Genomic DNA, 22,315 nt, shown 5'->3' on the forward strand with positions numbered 1-22,315 from the left:
TCGCCGGCGGGAAGCTTTACTTAGTTTTACTTCGTACCTCGAGTCCCCTGGATCATTGTGCCGCCGATACCAGCCATACTTGTACGTTAAATGAACGCGTGGTGATAAAATGATACAACTAAATACGTAAGGGACGAGGTCGACAGAGCTCAAGTGATCAGTTGGACCTTGGTGGCATTAAGCCTACGAACAGGTAATTTAATCAATTGATAAGAGCAGCCAACCAAATACATCAGGTGTTTTTACTTTTATTTTTTACATCAACTTTTACTAGATAGAGATAGGCCTATGTGTGCCAGTTGATAAGTGACAACACCAGGTGCATATCCCATCCACCGGAAGATCTGAATGACAGAGGGCATTTAAATATGTTATAGTCTGACTCTTTATCAGATTTTCACAAACCGGCTTTTACGGGGGTGTCGACACACACACACACACACACACACACACACACACACACACACACACACACACACACACACACACACACACACACACACACACACACACACACACACGCACCCATCAACCCGCACACATACCAACACACACACACACACACACACACACACATACACACACACACACACACACACACACACACACACACACACACACACACACACACACACACACACACACACACACACACACACACACACACACACACACATGGGCGACAACAGAGAATGGTTGTGCCTGGGTTGGACCCAGACTCGCTGTCAAGAGAAGGGTGAAGGATGTGCGGACCCAGAGACAGATCGGGGGAGCACATATGCGGAACTATTCAAACAGCTTGACCTGAATTACGACGGGAGAGTGGACATCAATGAACTACGGATTGGACTCGCCGCGCGCGGATTACAGTGGGATGATGCAGAAGAGGTGCGTGGTCACGTTTACTATTATAATACATGCTTACTAATATAAAGTTATTGATATTACACTGTAGCCATCTAATGTGGGTTGCATAATAAACTATTAAAGCTTAAATAGCAATAGCCTTTATGTCCAAATGTTACACAATTGCTTGGTCGACATACAGTCCTTCAGACTAAAGGTGAACACGCTTATAAATAAGAGTAATAGATTATAAAGTTATAAAGCGTAGGGCCTCAGGCTAAACTATGCATGCAAACAGGGGAACTTGAAAGTATGCAGGAGATAGATGCATGATTTAATGTTTATTCTCAGTAGTGGCAATTGTTAAGACCACATCTGGGTTGGTCAGTGTTCACACTATGGGGGAGCCATGAGCACATGAGGGGGACGAGATCCACTGTACTAACGTCTGGGGGGTCTCGAACATTATATCAAAATGAAAATATCATTCAAACAATCTTCTTTACTTACAACAAAATGTGTTCAATTTTTTACAAAAAGGCAGTTTATTAGGAGAAAGACAGTGGATAATTTGTGATCGTAAAATCCACTTCAATCCTAGTTATTCCTTGATGAGGCTCAATAAATGAAGCCTGTTCTCTATTAATAACTGGCCATCCTTCTTCTTATTGGACAGATTGTGCGGCAGGGCGACAGCAACCAGGATGGCGTGCTGGACTTTGAGGAGTTCTCGGGGTACTTACGAGCCCATGAAAAGAAGCTGTCACTCATTTTCCACAACCTGGACCGCAACAATGACGGTGAGCATACACTTCATAATTACAGATGGAACAAACAAGCTGAAACAGTGTTTCTTAAACTAGTTTTACCAATAGACCCATGAAGATATATTTTCAGCCAAGTACCCATTCCACCAGCGAAAAGATGTAATGTGCTTTTCCCATAACTTGATCTTGAAATTGAGATAGAGGGATAGATCGGTTTTAGCTGGATACAGACCATACCAAGGTTAATTATTTGTCCCATGCCTTGTGCCTTGCATTAGGACATATTGATGTGAAAGAGATTCAACAGTCCCTTCAGGGCCTGGGAGTGGAAGTCAGCATGGAACAGGCCACCAGGATACTGAAGAGGTGAGAGAGAGAGAGAGAGAGAGAGAGAGAGAGAGAGAGAGAGAGAGAGAGAGAGAGAGAGAGAGAGAGAGAGAGAGAGAGAGAGAGGGAGAGAGGGAGAGAGGGACACAAATATATGAAGTAATCCAGAGTTTAGAGAAGTGATAGTAGTTATAGATAGATAGTTGATATACATTCATATACAATGTGTTATTCTTACCTACAGCTTGTTTGTGTATTTTCCCCAGTATGGACAGAGACGGCACGATGTCAATAGACTGGAATCAGTGGCGAGATAATTTCCTGTTCAACCATTTTCAAAACCTGGAGGAGATTGCCCACTTCTGGAAGCACTCACATGTTGGTCAACCACTTTTGTACACCAAGACGTTATATTTCGTTTTTATTGTCTCTCCATTAAAGGATTGTAATGGTTTGTCAAAGCGCCAGGTTAACTGTTGACATTGTCTATGTCCAGATGTAAAACCTCCTGGATTTTTTGTTCAACTCACTCCTCTAGCTGTTCACTCGCATTCCCGAAACTGTGCAGTTGGCAAGCAATTGACATCCATTATAAAACAAAGCTCTCTATTCAGTCAAATCAGTAACCGATTAAACTTCCCCTCGCTACTTATTGAAATGTTGCACTCCATTCAGGATTCAGTTTTATCAAACTGCCCCTTATGCAGACATTATTATGGACGAGAATTGTAACTCAATCTCTTATGTCGTTGACCGTGCGCAATCGCAGGTAAATACAGAATCAAAACTTGTGGATTTGTTTTTTGTAGCCACTTTTCGAGAAAGCTACCTAGCGAGGGCAGTTCATATGTGCTTAAATCGGTGGGACAAAACAAAGTTACAGTTATGAGAGCTGCTAAACAGTTATTTACGATATGATAGATGCTAATGGTTCGCCAACTTCCAATTTTGCAACCCGACAACACTGCAAGAGGGGGAGAGTTGAACAAAAACCATGGCTGATCTTCATCTCGACGTAGACATCTGACGTCAACAGTTAACCTGGGGTCTCAAACCTGCCAAACCCTCTAACGGGCAGGGCATTTAAGAAAGAAAAATCCCTTAGTGTAACTTCTGTAATGCAGTACAGACTTCAATAAGGATGAGCGGCAGAACACCAGCACAGCAGGTTCTCTTATCAGTCCACAGCTTTGAAAAGTAGGCATTTTGCGATGTTTCTCATCTCTGTCAAACGGTTACTTGGGAAGACAATGAAGTATGCTGATTTTAAATTGAACCAATGTATCAGCACCAGTGTGATGTCATCTAGATGTTTAACATCGGAGAACATCATACTGTACCGGATGAATTCAGCGAGCGAGAGCATCGCTCAGGAACGGTGTGGAGACAGCTGATGGCCGGGGCCTCGGCCGGGGCAGTGTCGCGGACAGTGACCGCCCCTCTGGACCGACTCAAGGTCTTTCTGCAGGTACGACCGTGACCGCTTGTTAGACCGACGCTGGTCGAGGCGAATGAGTGAGCCTGAGATAGTGGGTTGGTAGGGCCTGGCAGATTGTTGTCAGTAGAATGTAGAAGTAGAATGTGGAAGTTATTTTGTAATGCTCTACACAAATAGTAGGCAGTTGTAGGATCAGCCTTTGGTCTATCCTCCTCGTTGTAATGTGATTCCCTTTGTCCTTAACCCTAGGGTTGACCTCCATTCTCTCTCTGGATTTAAGGTGCGCTGTACAACTTCCAAGAGGGTCAGCCTTTGGGCAGGGTCTAAAGTGATAATACAGGAGGGAGGTGTTTTCTCATTCTGGAGAGGAAATGGCATTAATGTCCTCAAGATCGCCCCTGAAACAGCGATCAAATTCATGGTTTATGAACAGGTAGGGGCAAAGAAAACAGAACTTGAAATCGAATGAGGTGAAAACAATTGACAGAAAGGAGGGTTATTGCTTGCGATTCAGAATGCACACGTTAGTGATTATTTCTTTAACATTTTTCTTGCTGTTTATGTCTGTAGTATTTATCTAGGAAGATATCTAAAACCCTTCTTTCTACAATCTTTGAAAAGTGTCAAATGAAAACAATGGATCACACTGGGATTTAATGCGTTCATTCATTATTGATATTCTCCTGCCTCTTCCCCTTTCATCCTGTAGATCAAGTGCCGAATCCGGAGTAGTCGCGAAGGGGGCGCATTGAGGGTCCAGGAGAGGTTTGTTGCTGGATCCCTAGCCGGAGTTTCCGCCCAGACCTTAATCTACCCGATGGAGGTTTATCCTTTTTTTCCATTGTTTTATGTATCATCTCTCTTTTGCTGAGATACACACATTCCCTTCACCACCACCTGCTCCCCGTCTCCTCCCTTGTGCAGGTGTTGAAGACGCGTCTCACACTCAGAAGGACAGGGCAGTACCGAGGGATTGCCGACTGCGCCGGGCAGATCCTGAGAAAAGAAGGCGTGCTGGCCTTCTACAGAGGATACCTGCCCAACATGCTGGGCATCATACCGTACGCCGGCATCGACCTGGCTGTGTACGAGGTGAGCAGCTGGATGTGTTTGAATTGAGTTTGGCTCAATCAATAATTGTATGTTAACAATTATACTGAAATATGTCCCACCTTGCTTCGCCTCACCACTGCCATTATCAATCCATTGATCGGTCCAACTTAAACCCACACCCCCAAAGACCCTGAAGAACGCCTGGCTTCAGAGGTACAGCAAAGGCTCTGCCGACCCAGGAGTGCTGGTCCTGCTGGGATGTGGGACCGTCTCCAGTACCTCTGGACAGCTGGCCTCCTACCCGCTGGCCCTGGTCCGAACGCGCATGCAGGCTCAAGGTGAGGCCGATGGCAAAGCTCGCCTTATAATACGTTCATGAATACGCACAACACCTGACTTGTTTTGTGAGATTTGCTGCCAACCTAAAGGAAACGATAATCAAAAGGTTTGAAACGTAAGACCTTCATCTGGCGCACCCCTCTTCAGTGTGCAGTGTCAAGGCTGTGGCTCATCAGTCCTGTTCTACGAGGGTTTCTTACCAAATCCTCAAACATTGTTGTCGACATTGTGATTATACTCACCATCCACTCTTGCTCTAGCGTTTGTCTTCTGACAATTTACATTACATTCAAGTTAGTATTCTGTATAAAATATTATATAAAGTATTTTTTATTCAATTTTTGTAAAATTACCTGGTGGTACCTGCATGTTGGCCTTAAATGGTCTGTAGAAACAGGGTTGGGGTGTTTGATCAGACCCTGCCAACCTGAAGTTCTATGAAGTCGAATATCCCCATCAAATCCCTCAGCAATGGAAGCCGTTGTGTAAGGTTGTGTAACATACTCCTTCCTTTCTCCCCTAGCCACATGTGAGGGTCAGCCAAGACTCTCCATGTTGGGGCAGTTCAAACACATCATGTTCCACGAAGGCGTGCCAGGGCTGTACCGAGGCCTCGCGCCCAACTTCCTAAAGGTCATCCCTGCGGTCAGCATCTCCTATGTGGTGTATGAACACATGAAAAAGATACTGGGGGTGGGCTTCAACTGATGGCAAAATGGCAAACGATAGTTGCTCGCTTATTATGAAGAATGTCTCAGAATTCTGAATAATGGGATATGGACCTAGACAGTTTCAAACCTCGGGATGCATTTTAAACATGAATGCTTTGAACTGCAAGTGCTTTATCCATTCCTGATCATTCTACTATAGTCGCTTGACTAGGTTGGTCATAAATGCAAGGTCCTTTTAGATTATTATGAAAAAAATAAAAAGCTTAAAGATGCTATGAGTGGTATTATAGTTTTGTGACCTAAACTGGATTTCTGTAGATGCTATATTGGCACACATAACCATTGTAAATATTTCTTCAGATTGCTGTAGCATGAACCATCAATATCACATATGAGTTGAATGTGCATGTGACCATATGTACCACTAAATGGTCATCAAGACACTTTGCGGACCATCTTATATGCAAACAGTAAAAAACAAACATGCATGCAGTGGCTGAGCAATATTTGGCTGCTCTCCTTTTGTACACAAGTGTCAGAAGGTCGTGGCTATGGAAAGAGTCAGCAGAGATGCTTCTGCTTCCACAACCTGACCCTGTGTTTCTTTAGCCAACACAAATTAACACAAAACTTGAACGGTATCCGATGGAAAACCTACAATGAAATGCACAAAGCCACACTATTTCTGAAATAATAACTACTATATTCGCTGAAAATATTAAAAAGATATTTTTATTTAAAATGATTTTTTCATTATTACTATTGTCAATTTGTCTATTTCAAGAATGAAATCCCATGGAATTGAATTAATTAGTGATGAAATGGTATAGATAACTATATTGACAATCATATGGAAGATATAGCATGTTTATGGGGAACAGGACCAACTTGTTCCAGCACCTGCACCAGAGACATGCAGGTGTGTGTAGCAATAAGAGATGCAGATGCCAGCTCAAGCCACAAAGCGCCTGAAAAGAAGCAGGTCATTCCTTATGCCAGGGAAAGGTTTGGTGGCAGGCGATCACAGATGCAGTGACATATTACATTACAAAGGATATGGTCAAAAACACATATTTGTGTGTCCCATCCTTTACTATTCCTTCAAGCTACTGCGTGTGTGGGAGTGTGTGGATGATGGCTGGTTGAAGCAGGCTCTCCTGGCCGGGTCTGAATGGACTCTGGGGCAGGTGAGGCTGCACACCTGGTGCACATTGAACAATAATGTGCAGAGGTGAAACCAGCCATCCCCAAACAAACACAGACACTCAGGGAGGCATCCTGCATGGCGACATGCAGCACCAGGCCTCTAACGCCCTTTATAATAAACCGGTCTCAACCCCAGCAGTGCTCTGCGTCTTTCTGTTTGGAGCAGCAGAAGCCCCCCAGGTGGAGTGTGGCATCCACCTGGGGGGTGTGAACCCACACACTGCTACAGCGCGCTAAGAGGATGCAATTCACTTAAAGTTCCATCCAAACCATATATGTATAGAAGCATGCTCTGTGTCTGTCTGACATTATCCTCAACTAGTTGAACACCATTCTGCTCGGACCAGCGCACACCTCCCCCCCAGGGCACACTTATCCAGTTTGGCAAAATCAACCTGCTCTTGTGAATTCAAGTTACAAATGAAGGCTATGCCTAAATGTCTTTAGTTTTCTATGTCTTTCAAATTGAACAATTCAATTCTCCCCTGCAAGTTTGATTTCATTGCAAGCATGGTTCTCATGTTATGGAGAGAACTAAATGAGAACAAAGAATTCATTGTTTTGTTATAACAAAAGCTTTATCATTGTAGTAAGGTTACTGCGGTAGAAACACGGGCAGGGCCAGTTTTATAGACTGCGCTGACCCTGGTTACTGTAACCTGCCTTGAGAACCGGCCCATTAATGTGATACTACTGGAGGAAAAGCAATCAGCAGCAGACCCTGTGACGTTACACTGAACGCTGCAGGTTTTACTACTAGGTTTGGTTGTAAAGAGTTTTTATTGACGTTCTCAGACTCTTCCTGGTCAGCTTAAAGGGTGTGCCAAGTATAATATCATGCAGCTGTCATCAGCTATCATCAAACAACTCTGACTGCCTTCTTTTCAGGATTTCAGGGATCTTTTTAAAGTCCATCCAAATCCAACTATTTTTTTTTTTTCGAAAGCTATACTGCTTTGATGTTGCTTTTTATCCCAATGGATCTTTGACCTCCGGTCGCCCTCCCCCCCCCCCCCCCCCCCCCCCGTGTGAGGCTTATTTGAAAGTCCGCTTAGAAAAATAATATAAATTTGCGCCCTCGATGCAATTCCGTCATAATTATCTTTATGCCGTTTGTAGTATTGCTAGTAATATAAATACCAATAGCGATTTTTATTTTTTATGAACGAATGTCAAACGGAATCCGGCAGCACCACGTCAGCGCTGCCTGCGTGTGTCTCGGATGAGGGCGTGTGTGCGTGCCCCGCTTACAAACGTCTTCATGTCACACCAGGAAGTGCTCCGTAATCTCTGCTCTGCCTCTACACCGACACAGTGCAAGGTTGTTTACCTGCTGAAAGAGACCAACCATTCCATTACTTAATGCACAATTCCGTTGTGCCAAAAAGACAGATACATACTTCATGTAGGCCAATTCAATTCACCGAACACGAAGTCAATTAAGGCAAAAACAAGTTTTCGTTGAGTGCGTTCAAGGTAAGGTTTTTCCTTAGCTTCCTGAATTGATCGTGAATGGGACAGGTGTTTAATGTACCTTCAGTTTAGTGGAGCGAGGGGTATCTTTTGACAGATAGCTACCTGTTCATGCTCGTGTTGGCAGATGTTTGATTTCCCCCGGATTTCCGGATACTGTCCTCACTTGCCGTTGTCCTCCCAATCGGTGCTAGATGTAATAGGAGGGTGCTTTCTAAAGGCATTGAGAATATACAAATTCACCCTTGATATTGCAATATTGTAACAACAAATATATATATGCATACATATATATAACCCTTATATAAATTATATAATAACGATGCCTGTTTATGCATCACGTGTGTACTTTGATCTGGAGCTGGACTGAAAGAATGTAGAATGCTGTATTATAATATTTCTTCCCCTGCAGGCCTATCCTCTTTGGGCGATGGCAAACACGGCCCTGGGCGATATGGGCAGATATTTAAAGGAGATGCTGAACCTTTTAGAAGATGGCCAGAGGTATGATTCTTCAACAATAAAATAATCAAGATTGAATGCAAATGTGACTATATGGCCTGCCTCACTGTAGCCTTATAGTGTATGTGTTCTCTAGTGTATGTCCATGTTGCTTCATCATGTTGCAGCAGTTTCACAAATCCATGTAGCGAATGTCTAAACATATCTTGACATAATTACATTTAGTTTTGTCGATCTCTAAACCTTTAAAGTTATGTCCAAATTCCGCATTAAACTCTATGTAATATATTTTGTTTAGTTGTGTACTTTCATTTACCCAATTGTTTCCAACAATGTTCAACACAGAGAATTCCGTAGTCATGGTAACGGTCCATTGAATTCGGTCATTTTTAAATGGCGTCATTATCCCTTAACAATTAACTTCTGAGGTAAACACGCAAAAAGAGTAATTCAGTAGTGATCTGCGACTTGTAGGCTGTGAGTGTTCTGTTGGACTTGTTTGACCACATTCTCATTTGTCGGACTGGTATTACTTTCATTAGGAAAAAAACGATGGTTGAATAGACTATAAGACTTGCAAGACAGGTGGTCAAAACAACCCGGTTTAAACAACTTTAAACTGATGGTCTACTCACTGAACTGTGGTTGGTGTTGTGGGGATTCTAAAATCGGAAGGCATAAGTTCTGTATTTTCCTGCTAAACGCCTTGTAGGCTTTGCACGCATCGCAGCTTCATCCACTGCGACCCGTTATATTAAACAAAACCTAGAATGTAATCTTTCAACGTCTTGTCTTTCTCCGCTGCCCGGCGCGACATTCCTCGACTGGTGTGACCCGCTATGCATTGAGGCTGCCTTGAGACTGTAACAGAGTCTGATTGGACCAGAAGTGAATCTGAACCCCACGGACGTCCTCCAAACAGCCCTTGCCTGATATTGAGGCAACTATGTAGAAGGAAAAGGAAGTAAACAAATGAAACATTTTAACTTTTGACGTACGTGTGTGTGTGTGTGTGTGTGTGTGTGTGTGTGTGTGTGTGTGTGTGTGTGTGTGTGTGTGTGTGTGTGTGTGTGTGTGTGTGTGTGTGTGTGTGTGTGTGTGTGTGTGTGTGTGTGTGTGTGTGTGTGTGTGTGTGTGTGCGTGCGTGCGTGCGTGTAGGGAGTTGGCAGTGGAGCTGGAGACGGGCTCGTTGAGCAGAAGCAGCTGTCCTGGTCCCCTGCAGGGAGAGTAAGACCCAATCAATTGAATATTTATGATCAATGTTTTACGTATATATGTGTGTCAGTTAAATACTTCAATGTATAATGGCGATACTGTCATTTCTCTTCTGCTTTCAGTGGCCAAAATGTTGCAAACATTTGTCATCTGGTCCAAGAGCTGATGTGTGAAGATACAGAAGACGGTGATAAACAGAGCCACAAGTACGTGCTCAGAATACTGAATCTGCACTGCCTCATTCCTCTTTTTAGTTTGGGGCTTATTTTTATAATCATTTAGTTCAATATACGTTATCGCTGCCTTGACGGTCTGATATAAATGGTCTGTTTGTAGACCAGTACCGTCTCTGAGATTTATTTTTGTATATTTGCTTCTTGTAGGCTATATTGATACTCTTTGATGTATTGTTGTAAGGAAAGTTTTTCTTATTTTTTTTACCTTTATGAACATGAAAGGTACTATGCGTGTGTAGAATCAGAGCACAATGTAACTTATTTTGTGTGTATTCAAAAACATCTGTTATACAGCAGGTTGCAGAATGTGGGCCAAAACGGGCACATGGCGTTGTTGGGCCACTGTCTGACCGCCTACCTCTCCATGCTCAACAAGGACGGCTTCCGCAAGCTGACCACAAGAATCCTCTCAGACACCACGCTCTGGCTCTGTCGACTCTTTAGGTTTGTACCGGGGCATGTTTTGTTTTTGTTCTGTGTGTATGTCATAGACGATGGAGACGTAATGACTACATTCATAGTTTTTCCAAGTTGAAGTGCTTTTTCAATCGGTAGTTGAATATCATATATATAAAGATGTCTTAAGCTCTGCTAGCTTCGACTAACTTGACGTGATGTAATTTGTGATAAGAAAATATGCTAGAGTGACCTGCAAGTTACTGGAGTGTAGAAACCCGATGTTAAGCCTTGAGACCAATGAGATGGAAGCCATATAGTTTTGTTATTTACTTCCAATCGACCGCAAACAAATGCTCCTCTGAAAGAATAAATGTTGAATCAGACTCGGGTTTCAACACTCAACATTCTTCTTGCCCTCCACTGTAGCGCTAGGGTCTGCCGTAGCACATGTTGCGTCACATTCAAGTGTGTTTTTCGGTGTGCATATTGTATTGCACAAAATAAATCCAGCTGTAATTTTAACTCTGATAAATTGTCATTTTTAAATCTATTCGATGCACGTACATTCCCAAATCGTTTTAACCGGTGGCGATATCCTGCAAGTTTCTCGTACTGTATTTGTGGAATTAGCTGGAAGTGCAGTTCACACCTGACTGGGACGTTTCCTCCAGGTATGAGAACAGTTCCGCCTTCTTCCACGAGGACGACCGAGAGGGCCTGGTCAGAGTGTGCAGGCTGGTGCTCCACACGCTTTATGAAGACTACGCGTCCGAGGGCTACGCAGCCTTCAGCTCCGCTCAGCCCATCATCTACCAGAGCACCTCGTCTAGGGAGGGCCTCGGACAACACATCTGCAACCAGGTATTACACCGTGCAAGACATGGACGAGCAAACGACGAACGGTACAGCAGGCACTAGACATTGTTGTCATCAAATGGTTAGAATTCAAATGCTAAAAAACAAATCTTAATTTAATAGTTTTTGACTGTCTGTGGATACCTATTGTATTCGTAGTGGATATAGTTTTTCGTTTTGAAATTTGTAAATTGTACATTGGACATATTCACTGTAAGCAGAACTCCAAAATGGTACCACTTCGCCCATAGGGGGCGCTGTAATCCGGGATAAAGTCCAACGATCAGCTCCACTGCCCGATTGATAAATATTTCGGAAACTTGGTATATTGTCATTATATGAAATGCCGAGGATTTTGGCCTCCTAGACTCATAAGGTCTCTCTGGATAGGTTTTTCTGTACACTGTACGTTTTTTGAGAACTTCAAAACCTTCTTCTAAATAACCACTTGCCAAATAAGAGTTGAACCAATCCGATAGCCGTAATCCGATCAGATTACTAGAACAACTGGGCCCAGGGGAGACTCGTAACAAAAGGTGTGTGAGAAGTACATGTGCCTGATTTAGAGTTTAAACCTCAAAAGCTCTCGTTGGCATTTAGTGTGTGTGAGGGTGTGGGTGTATGAAATCGATATTTGTCGATTGATCAACAATATTTTTCCTTCCTAGCTTGGGTTGGCCCTTTCCAGCCTATGCACGGTGCCGTGTAACACTGTCTTTGGGTCACAACACCAAATGGTAAGAAACAAAACATTCTTTATCAAAAGATTGATGTAACTCAACCTAACCTCCCGAAGGGTAGGGGGTCTTAGGCTGATTTCACCGTTTGTTCCTTCTAGGATGTTGCCCTACTGGAGAAGCTTATCAAGGAGGACCTGGATGCAGGGAAGCTCCCCTTGCTGCTGATCGCCAACGCAGGTAACTGGAAGGAACTCCGTTGTACCTTGAGTCGGCACCAGGACGTGGATCGGTGGCGGATGTTTAAACAGTCATGACTGTTGACTCTGCTGTCATTGGCTGTTACGACGGTTTGATCGCCCAGGCCCGCCGTTGTCCTGTTTGTCAGTAACTATATCCGTTCCCCAGGTAACTCGAGCGTGGACCGTGCCTACAGGCTGGGGCGTCTGAAGGAGCTCTGTGTGAAGTACAGCATGTGGCTCCATGTGGAGGGGTCAGTCTGCTCCTTCTGCTGCTTTGCTATCACGTCATGAACTTGATAAGATATGCACAGTTTATAAAACACATTGCAAAAACCCAGGGGGCAAATGGTTAAGCGTGAGGGCATGTATTGTGTATTGTCACTGATAGGCCGTGTTTCATTTGTTTCAGGGTCAGCCTGGCTACCCTGGCCCTTGATGACATGTCATCCAGTGTAAAGGTAAGACTTTATTTATTTTGTATCCATGTGTTGATGGAAACTGCTTATTCCATACATTTGATTTAAGATAGAATAATAAGTTATAATGTAAACGTAACAATGCACAATATGAGTATATAAGCGTTTGCGTAAATTGAAAAGTTACATTTTCTTCTTCTCACATTCCTGACGTCATTCTATGTTCCTACCCTTCCAGAGAGCCGTCCACTGCGACAGCATGACTCTGACGCTGGGCCCCTGGCTAGGTCTTCCTGCCGTGCCAGCCGTCACCCTCTACAGGCATGAGGACCCCGCGCTGGTAGGCTGGGAGAGGGGGTGACAATAGGCCTCATGCACGTTAGTATCTGATCTGGGCTCCAGCGTTCCTGATGCATTATAGCAGAACTACTGGGGGCAGATGACTCGGACTGGGCCGAAAGGGGAAGAGTTGCACATTATTTCCTTATTTTAATAACAGTATTTCTATAGTCGGCTCTGTGTTGATTTGAAACCCTTATAGACAAAAACAAAAAAGACAGATCCCTGCCCCCAAGAACTTGATTGTTCAAAGCTAATACTGGCAGAATAAATTGAAATGCCTTGTTCACACAGGATTAATCTGCCATCAGACTCGAGATATGAATCTAACGTCTGATTTGTCAGACTAGTGTGCATCCACTTAGTTTTATTTCACTTTCTTGTTACATTACTGTTGTAGAGGCTTCTCTGACAGGTGCTACGTAAACGTAGGTTGTGGGTATAATCTGTGGTCGCTAATCTTTGTTTTGTGTCTTCCTCGTTCTTCTCTCTCGTCTCCCCGTGTGTCGCGGTCCCTCCTCTCAGTCGCTTGCGGCCGGTCTCACCGCCAGCCAGCCGGGGGAGAAGCTGCGTCCGCTGGCCCTGTGGCTGTCCCTCCAGCTCCTGGGCAACGAGGGCATCGTCCAGAAGATCAGGCACGCCACCGACCTGGTGAGCAGCCCGCGCCACACGGTGCAACGCAACGAGGACTCAGCTGTCGAACCCAGACACTGATTCGGCACGTGTGCTGTGTGCAAAGGAGAATGAGTCCTGGGATTCTCACTTGATATTCAACAAACTATTGCATTCATAAAATGTCTGCAACATCCCAGCAGGCTGTAATTTGCCCATTTCCTTTTTATTTATAATTAAGTTTTGCTGATGTATAATTCATGCTTTTGTAGCACTTTCATAAATGGTCCAGAAGCCAATAGGATAGCGGGGACATAATCCGCGAGGCAGTCGATATTACATAGATCTGCACATTTATGACCCTATATATTGGAAATGGTTTTGAAAATGGTTAACAGACGCTAAAGTTATGCGAAATACAATTTGATGGTCCTCTCAGTAGAATGGAGGAAAGCGAATAAAACGCAAAGCGATAGCATCTGGCAAACATCTTGTGATGAAGATGGAAGACGAGCTGGGCTGGTCTGGTCCATCCTTACCTGGGAGAGGAGGTAGTTACGTTGGAGGGGTTGGTAGGCCAGTAGGGGGTGCTCAGCCCTCTACAGCGTCCTCAATGCCACAGGAGAGACGGCAGGAATGTCTTTGTGTTGAAGAGCTGTGGAACCCAGGCTGACTGCCTGTGATTGGTCACTGAATGTCCCAAGGCACTTGTGGTAAGTGCAACCCGGCCACAAGTGCAACCCAGCTCCTTTATCTACATGGCCACCTAACCATCCTCTTGTCTACTATCTGAAAGTTTCCTTCCTCTGCTTTCCACTGTGAAGGCCAGTGTGTGTGTGTGTTGAGCATCTTGGCACAAACTGGCATTACGTCGTATTATGTAACTCGACCCTCTGTGAAGATTGACCTTGGTTCTGAATATTTGTTTCTTTGTTGTATACCGACTGTTCCCAATGTGTTTCTTCTTTGCAGAGTAAACAGCTAATGGAGAGGCTAAAAACGGTTCCGTCCATTATAACATCGGTATGTGAGCTCTAACACATTTTTATCTTAACTTATTGATCTTCTTTTCCAACTAATCCACAAAGAAGATTAGACCTTGCAAATCCAAAAAAATTGTCATACTCAAAAGGTTTTTTTTCTTACTTTGGTTCCACTAAATTTTTACTTATTTACTTTTGGCAAAGTAATGTTCTGTTCATTACAATATTTTTTTAGTAGAAACCAAATGGTTGGTATTGGAGGACATTTCAAAGTTATGTGATATTGGTTTAGAGGTTGAAGGTGTCAATAAGAAGTAGCTAAAAATATGACAGAAAATGCCCCTTATATCAGATAATTTATACTTTCCTCATTAACATTGTTTTATAGGATGTGCTTGATACAGAGATCTCGCTCCGGGAGGCTTTGACTATGGTAAAAGTCCAGCTCTTCCTAAAATGTTACTTTATTCTTTCTCGCTCTTTTTGGGTTGCTTCTTTACCACTTTTGTAATTTTTATGATAACTTAAGGGGACCAGTGATGGAGCTAACCATGTAAGGTTGTCCTTGACCCAGATATTTTATTGTCAAACCTGAGAAAAATTAAAACCTGACAAAGATTACATACCAAATTAATATAATAAATACCGGTAATTTTTTAAATCCAACTGTGGCCGTTCTCTCTGGAGACGAGAACTTTGTTCTTTCGATTACAAATTGTAGTCACAATCGAGCATCACATAAACTATCGAGTTAGAGAACTTGTAAGCATTTGATTAGAAACATAAAATACATGCGATTGATGCGTATCAGCACATAGAACAAATGTGGCACCGTTCACTTGAGCAGAACAAAAATGCACCACTGACTACCGGCAGAGTATAATGTTCATCAGAGCGCTTGGTATGTTACTGACAGCTGGACAGTGCCACGGCAGTCATAAAAGAGCTGTCCAACTAATAATGATGACATTTATTGGAGGCACAACGCAACACAAAAAACTACAGACAGAGGACTGTGTCAAACCCCCACCCCCACAGAAAAAATATAAATTGTATGCTTCGCATTAACCTTGATTTAAAATGGCTTCCTAATGTAGTCCGTAAAAGCTGTGGATTTCCAACAGCGCATGTCGTGCCTTTTAACCTCCGAGCTCTAACCGTCTGTTGGCTACACGTTGCTAGGGGCTATTGACTATCAAACCCCCTCGTGATGTGTACTCGATGCATCCCGTCTGTATGAACAGGGCTTGACCTTTGTCCTTCTATCCGTCTACAACAGGTGGAGAATGACGTCAGCTCTCCCGAAGTTTTGTTTAGATTCTCACCGGAAACAAGCTCTGGTAAGGGTTGCAGCTCTGACCATATAAACTTGTGTTTGGTTACTGCGGAAGCATGTGTGAAATCCGGCTTGACGACTAAATGTAAACCTGAATCAGACATTCGCAAACAGGGTTACTGGCAGTCTGTTGCTGGATCATGTGTGCTTCTTCAGCCTCAGTTTTGTCGTCATTCAAAGTTGTAAACTAGTTATGTCGTCATAAATCTTTCCCAGAGATATTGACCATAAAACTGGTGCTGTCCTCTTCTCTTTGTTTCCTCTTGTCAGGAGCGTATAATGATTTGGTGGAGGGATGTTCCACGGAGGACAGGGACATCATGGACACGTTTAATAGATGGGTACGTTGTTGTACCAATTCTGCATTATTTGCATAGATTTGTGAATGGGATTATGTGTAACAGTAATAAGATCACAACCGGTGTGTTCCGCCTGAGGGACTGAGTTCCCCTCGGTGTCCGTTCCCGTACAGGAACCTTTGTAGCCGCTACCCGACGGAGTTCAAATGGGACCTAATTAGTTCTCCGACACATTTTGTCTTGTGCGATTATTTAGCATTCATATGGATTTATATAGCGTTTATACAAAATAATCTATATTTATTTTGTTTATATGCTGGGGCTGTATTGAGTTCTACTCGCGTCATATCCCGCCTCAATAGTACTTGTATCAACCGTATCCAATCAGCGTCAACCGGTTTAGAGCGGTTCAGTCAGCTCAGATAGATCCTGTCTTGAGGCAGGTCCTACCTCCTCTCTCCCAGGCCACACATAGCGCTCACCAGAGCCAAAAATCCCTCCGTCGGAGCGCGCCCAGAGGAGACAGTAACGGGCCTAAACGGATTGAAGGAGCACGTGTAAATCATTGATCAAGCTGACCAATGTGTGCAGCTGGGCGAGCGGCTGGCCCGGCTGGTGCCCGTCGGCGGGGTGGACGTGGTGGAGCTGGAGGACGATGGAACCTGCGTCCGCTTCAACCCTTTAATGACCGCCGCAGGTAAATCCTACAGAGCATCGGCTCCGTCCAAAACAAGTCAGGGATTGTTTTCTTGGTGCACAGCTTCACTTTTTCTTTTTCTTTTTTGAAGGAAGAGTGTCTGACATTTAGAAGGAATAAATGATCTGGATTTCATTTTAGACCTTTTTGTTTTGTGAATATAAATATTTTGTGCTTTAAATGAAAAAGCAGATAATTCTTTGACCATTACAGTGTCAGCCCATGTTAGGGCCAGGGTTGCGTATTTTTTTAAATTTTATCAAGGATATCAACGACATCACTTAATCCAAGATCACCTCCAGGGAAGTCCTAGACCCGGTCTGGGAGACGAGGTTTACGCGACCTAACAGGGCTCTATCCTCTCCACCGTCCCCGTGTCAGGGCTGGGGACCCAGGCGTCGGACGTGGAGGTCCTGGTGGAGAAGCTGCTGGAGCTGGTGCCCGTGCTGTCCTCCACGCTGCGCCTCAGGGACGAGTTCCGGCGGGAGGTGCAGCGCCACAGCCCCTTCCTCAGCCTCATGGAGGACCTCGCCTGGCCCGGCCTGGGCGCCCTCAGGTAGCACTCAGCACAGCCTCTTCCTCAGCCTCATGGAAGACCTCGCCTGGCCCGGCCTGGGCACCCTCAGGTAGCACTCAGCACAGCCCCTTCCTCAGCCTCATGGAGGACCTCGCCTGGCCCGGCCTGGGCACCCTCAGGTAGCACTCAGCACAGCCGCAGCCGGGCAGCCGACGGACACCTCCTCTGAGAGAGGGCTCAACAGGGTCCTACGTTTAATTGAAGCACTCTTAAGTTGAACTTGCTTAAGTTAAGCAAGTTAAAGTAACTCAAGTGCTAGTTTCTACTTGCTTATCTCTACAATGTAAACGGTATTGATATCGTTATAGTTTCATTGCAAAGTATAATCGTAACATTACAATAATCATTAGGAATTAGTCTTTGTCATTGGAACTGTTCCTGTGGTGAATGATGCATGCGTACGAATAGGTAAAATACTGGATGTCAGAAATGTTCAAATTGAATAATCTGTGTCAGGCTGATCTGTTCCAACTCAAATAAATCCTAATCCTTCAACTAAATGGTGAACTGATATTGCACCTTGAGAACATGTGTCTTTGTCTTTTGATACCCATGATTGTGCATGTGATTCTAGGTATAACCCTCAATGGTTTGCAGACGTGTTGGAGGACAAACAACTTCAGGAAGTGGAGAAGATGAACTGTGAGCTCATGAAGAAATTGCAAGAGCAGGAAACCAGCATCCTCTTCTCCTCAGGTACTTTGACATGCAGCATCCTCTTCTCCTCAGGTACTTTGACATGCAGCATCCTCTCCTGTGTTCACTGTCTGAGCTGCTTCAGGTGATGGAATGGTCTGTACTCACTCTGCACTGACCGCTCTGCAGGCCCAGAGTATGGGACCGCCCGGGACCGTATCTTTGTTGGCATGGTGACCGAGGACCTGGTGAACGAGGACATATCCCACCTGGTCAACACCGTCGCCGCGCTGGGGAGGGAGATCGAGGAGAACGGAAAGGTAACCACAGCTCACCTCAGAGTTAGTGCCTTGGTTTAATGAGGATCTCTGTATAAAGATGATACCAATCCTAGAGGGCACCACGGTGCAACGGACATACGCGGGCAAACCTTCTCAGAAATCATGCCCTTGGTCTGACTGTCACATCTAACCTTGGACATTTGGGAGTTCAACTTCTTTTGTACTAGCTTACAGCTTAACTTACTTCTGTGGAGAACAGTACAAATATTTGCGTCCAATGCAAATGACCAAGCAGAGAGAGTAAACCAACCCGTGAACATCTGCAGTATCTCACCTGCACTACTGGAAGGTCTTCTTAAAGGCGCAGTGGGTACAATATTGTGGCATCCAGCGTCACAGACTTGGCATAAATTGACTATAATATTCATAAGTATGTTTTAATTAGTGTATAATCACATGATGATAAAAATCATGTTTTTCTGTTATCTCAGAATGAGCCCTTTATATCTACAGTACATAGGAAGTGTGTCCTTTCCACAGAGCTATTTCCTATAACATTAACATTAAACATGTCGCTATGAGAAAGATACACATTTATATACACAATACCAACTGGCACTTAACACAATACAGGCCAATTCAGGTCACTGTATTCTTTGGAGGGGAGAAGAATGGTATTCAGTAAGTCTGCTAGTTGCTACAGCATTTTATGCACTGGCCCTTTAATAGACCACTGTGAATATATTTTATCTGTATGTATTTCATTCAAAATTTGTACATTTACCTCTTTTTTTTTTTTTTTTTTTAATCCTGTATTTATTGCTTGCTATAAAATGTGAGAATACATACCACCATACAGAGTTGCTTGGCTTACTTGGTTTCCCTGCCTTGCAGTTATTTGAGAACATGGCTGAGGTGGTTCAGAGAGGCATTCTGGAGGCACAGCTACAGCTGCAGAAGGACAGTGAGAAGAGAATCCTTGAAGAGGTGGGTTTATTCACCTTATTTTTTCCTAGAAGAAAAAGTGTGTGTGTGTGTGTGTGTGTGTGTGTGTGTGTGTGTGTGTGTGTGTGTGTGTGTGTGTGTGTGTGTGTGTGTGTGTGTGTGTGTGTGTGTGTGTGTGTGTGTGTGTGTGTGTGTGTTTTTACCAGTGAACATATTATGATGAAAAATGTATGATGTATGTCATGATGTTCTTCTAGAAGCATGCGAATAGTCAGTTTCCACCTCCTTAAATTGAGAAAAAAACTTTACTACCTAACCCCCCCCCCCCCTTATCATAGAGACAGTGTTATGCCCTTGTTATGAAGCCCATCATTTAACCTCCATATCCAGAAAATTGCAAGTTTGAATCACAGCTGCATATTGCTTCATTGGGTTTGCCGGTTAGCAGAAATTGAGAGACAAAGACACAAGAGAAGAGACTGAATAGGCTTTAAACTAGTCCTCGCCGTGTCATTGTATTAGATACGAGAAAGTCTTTGTTTGTGTGGGTGTATTTCTCATTTAATGTTTACGGTTTGAGCGTCCACATTATTCTTTCCGTGTATGGAGTGTATGTAGAGTCATTCTAAAGGTTGTATCCTCTGACTAAACTCCAGGGAGTGTTGAGGCAGCTTCCCGTGGTCAGCTCTGTGCTGAACTGGTTCTCCCCCTGGGAGGCGTCTGTGAATGGAAGGACCTTCAACCTGACAGATGGTGAGCCATCCCAGCGCATTCGTTTGTTCAGGGAACAGTTTATGAATGGATATCTCTTTCCGGCCCACTTAAGTCGATTTTATTTGGATTTTACTTGAAAATCGAGAGAGTGGTATTTCTAAACATTTGATACATATATATTATAAATATTGTTCGCTTGGCTTGTTGTTTTTTTATGTTTTCTTTTTTGGCTTTCCATCATATATTTTAAATTGTAATTTATTGTGTCATTTCGGGTTGCTAAATGAACACACCGAAGGCAGCATTGCTGAGTTATCCTTCCAGTGTTTCCAATGGCCCTAGCCTTCTCATAATGTGCATCAACTGGGAGCCGTCCAGTTTGCCCAGCGCCTGCTTGTGTGTATTATCTATTTTCTTACTGTTTGCTTATGAGTTGGCAGGCGAAAGGCCTTGGGGACATTTGGTGATTCTCCTAAAGACAAAGGTTGGGAACCACTGCATTGAACAACCTTATGTTCAATTCCTCAGGATTATTGGACTCTACTGAACCTACATACTCCAGTAAAGCCCAAACCAGTGCGCTCCATCTTCCAGACACACCAACAACATTATCCAGCAGACTGCAAGGTAAAGGTTGGCAAATCTCTGTTCTCTTGACAAGCATATACTGCATAAAGCACTCATAGAAAATAAGAAAACCAGGTTATTTAAGCCCAAACTGATATTTTGTGGGTCTCTTTAATATCTTCTTGCCACTCAATGTATACTTTGTTTGTAGTTGAGCAATTTTTTACATATTGTCAGAGTTAAGTCTGATATAGGGAGCAACAACTGATCGGGTCTTAAGCTAAGGATGCTCACAAACGTATGTCTAGTGCGAGGTTACTTTTCGTGTAAACCCACACACGGTAGGCTGACAAGGTCGTTTGGTTTCTAGGTCGCAAGTTATTCCTCCATTCCGAAGACGCGGGTACTGTGACCAACCCAGGCAGGGACTCAGCAGACACTGCAGCGGACGAGGCCGGTGTGTCTTCCATGCCCCCAGCGGCCCTCAACACCAACCCCTTCAGCCCGAGCTCTCCCGGTCCCCCCTCTGTCGACGCAGACCAGCGCCCAGAGTCCCACGCCGGGCCAGTTGTGCAGCAGGACGACTCACTGACCTCCAAAGAGGGACGGCTGGATCCGACGGCCAGATAGGGCAGCTCTCCTCTTTGTTTTTGTCCGACCGGTGGCTAACGTCTGTCAAAGTCGGTCTGCAGCGTAGTGGATACTTTAAAGTCCAATCACGTCACAAACTCAACGGTTGGGTCTTGTCTTTGAGCTCGGGGCCGACTCACTGCAGCGATGGGGAATAGTGATACGTCTCTGTGTTGCCCGAAGGTCTATGTCAGTCTTTTTACATATTACCTTCCAGTTATATACTACTAAAAAAAATTGATATTTTATTAATTTTGTTTCAATAAATTACAGATTTAACACAAAATATTTAATTGAGAAACTGAAGGGAATAAGGGTCACAAATATATATATTTATTTGGGTTTCCTGGTGTCTGATGACAATTTGCACTTTCTATTTTTATTTTTTGGGACGGCCTAGTAGTTGTGAATGATTTGAAGTCCCAAGTAGTGTGCGATTCAACCTTTATACATTTTCTGCACTGCATACAGTAGGAGCTAATATGAAGGAATGTTAACAATTATTTAAAATAATATTTTGTCCAGAGATGTTTGAGATGGACACTTAATTATGCAAATGTATTATCTTGAAATGATCATTTAAGTACTTTTGATAGTAATATGGTGGAGGTCTTTATTTAAAAAAATCTGCTATTGTGTGATCATAATGGCAAACCAAATAACTATATGATAAAGTGCAATCATTAAACATACTTGTATCATTCTCAATGTTATATATCCTTCCATTTTTGTCATTAAAATAATCGAATTAGCCCATTCTGTCAATTTCTGTCAATCACCATTAGTTATCATCACATTCTATGACGGTATTAATGCATAAAACACTGCTGTAAAGAGCTTGCATTCTTACTCTGGCAAAATTTTGCTAATATATGTAGCCTACAGCACGTCCAATCACAATGCTGATAAGACTACCCTCTAAAAAAACGTAATAACTTAATAACATTTGCAAACAAATGAATAATTCCATTTTAAACCACTTTAGTGAAATTAGAGTTCACGAAGTACAATGTAATACAACATGAAGTATCTGTCGCGCTAAAGCGCTGTACCGAACAAAGCAATGTACATGCGCAA

General features: G+C 43.5%; 2 protein-coding genes across 13 annotated transcripts; both read left to right on the forward strand.

Annotated features, from left to right (window-relative positions):
- The first annotated feature begins 578 nt into the window (after positions 1 to 578).
- On the forward strand, positions 579 to 6,139 carry slc25a23b (solute carrier family 25 member 23b). Of its 4 annotated transcripts, XM_056605107.1 has the most exons (10): positions 579 to 888; positions 1,523 to 1,646; positions 1,892 to 1,979; positions 2,207 to 2,318; positions 3,250 to 3,408; positions 3,659 to 3,811; positions 4,088 to 4,201; positions 4,303 to 4,470; positions 4,619 to 4,769; positions 5,294 to 6,139. In XM_056605107.1, the coding sequence occupies exons 1-10, from the start codon at positions 676 to 678 to the stop codon at positions 5,476 to 5,478; spliced, it is 1,467 nt and encodes a 488-aa protein (XP_056461082.1). In that variant the 5' UTR covers positions 579 to 675; the 3' UTR covers positions 5,479 to 6,139. The 4 variants fall into 4 exon arrangements, with proteins under 4 accessions (XP_056461082.1, XP_056461083.1, XP_056461084.1 ...); XM_056605108.1 differs by lacking the exons at positions 579 to 888; positions 1,523 to 1,646; positions 1,892 to 1,979; positions 2,207 to 2,318 and adding an exon at positions 2,325 to 2,709; XM_056605109.1 differs by lacking the exons at positions 579 to 888; positions 1,523 to 1,646; positions 1,892 to 1,979; positions 2,207 to 2,318 and adding an exon at positions 2,723 to 3,137 and having other exon boundaries at positions 3,229 to 3,408.
- Positions 6,140 to 7,874: 1,735 nt separating this feature from the next.
- pdxdc1 (pyridoxal-dependent decarboxylase domain containing 1) lies at positions 7,875 to 22,010 on the forward strand. 9 transcript variants are annotated; one of them, XM_056605074.1, is made up of 24 exons: positions 7,875 to 8,123; positions 8,533 to 8,624; positions 9,741 to 9,809; positions 9,920 to 10,003; positions 10,331 to 10,477; positions 11,104 to 11,293; positions 11,956 to 12,024; positions 12,126 to 12,204; positions 12,373 to 12,457; positions 12,616 to 12,664; positions 12,861 to 12,962; positions 13,487 to 13,612; positions 14,546 to 14,596; positions 14,945 to 14,989; positions 15,836 to 15,896; positions 16,163 to 16,233; positions 16,783 to 16,888; positions 17,270 to 17,444; positions 18,040 to 18,194; positions 18,291 to 18,421; positions 19,277 to 19,369; positions 19,984 to 20,080; positions 20,570 to 20,674; positions 20,979 to 22,010. In XM_056605074.1, exons 2-24 carry the CDS (start codon positions 8,551 to 8,553, stop codon positions 21,236 to 21,238), a joined length of 2,424 nt encoding a protein of 807 aa, XP_056461049.1. In that variant the 5' UTR covers positions 7,875 to 8,123; positions 8,533 to 8,550; the 3' UTR covers positions 21,239 to 22,010. The 9 variants fall into 9 exon arrangements, with proteins under 9 accessions (XP_056461049.1, XP_056461048.1, XP_056461050.1 ...); XM_056605073.1 differs by having other exon boundaries at positions 7,876 to 8,123; positions 10,328 to 10,477; XM_056605075.1 differs by having other exon boundaries at positions 7,877 to 8,123; positions 10,328 to 10,477; positions 20,570 to 20,668; positions 20,979 to 22,009.
- The last annotated feature ends 305 nt before the right edge of the window (positions 22,011 to 22,315 follow it).

This window comes from Gadus chalcogrammus, chromosome 2, assembly GCF_026213295.1.
Source record: "Gadus chalcogrammus isolate NIFS_2021 chromosome 2, NIFS_Gcha_1.0, whole genome shotgun sequence".
Taxonomy (NCBI): domain Eukaryota; kingdom Metazoa; phylum Chordata; class Actinopteri; order Gadiformes; family Gadidae; genus Gadus; species Gadus chalcogrammus.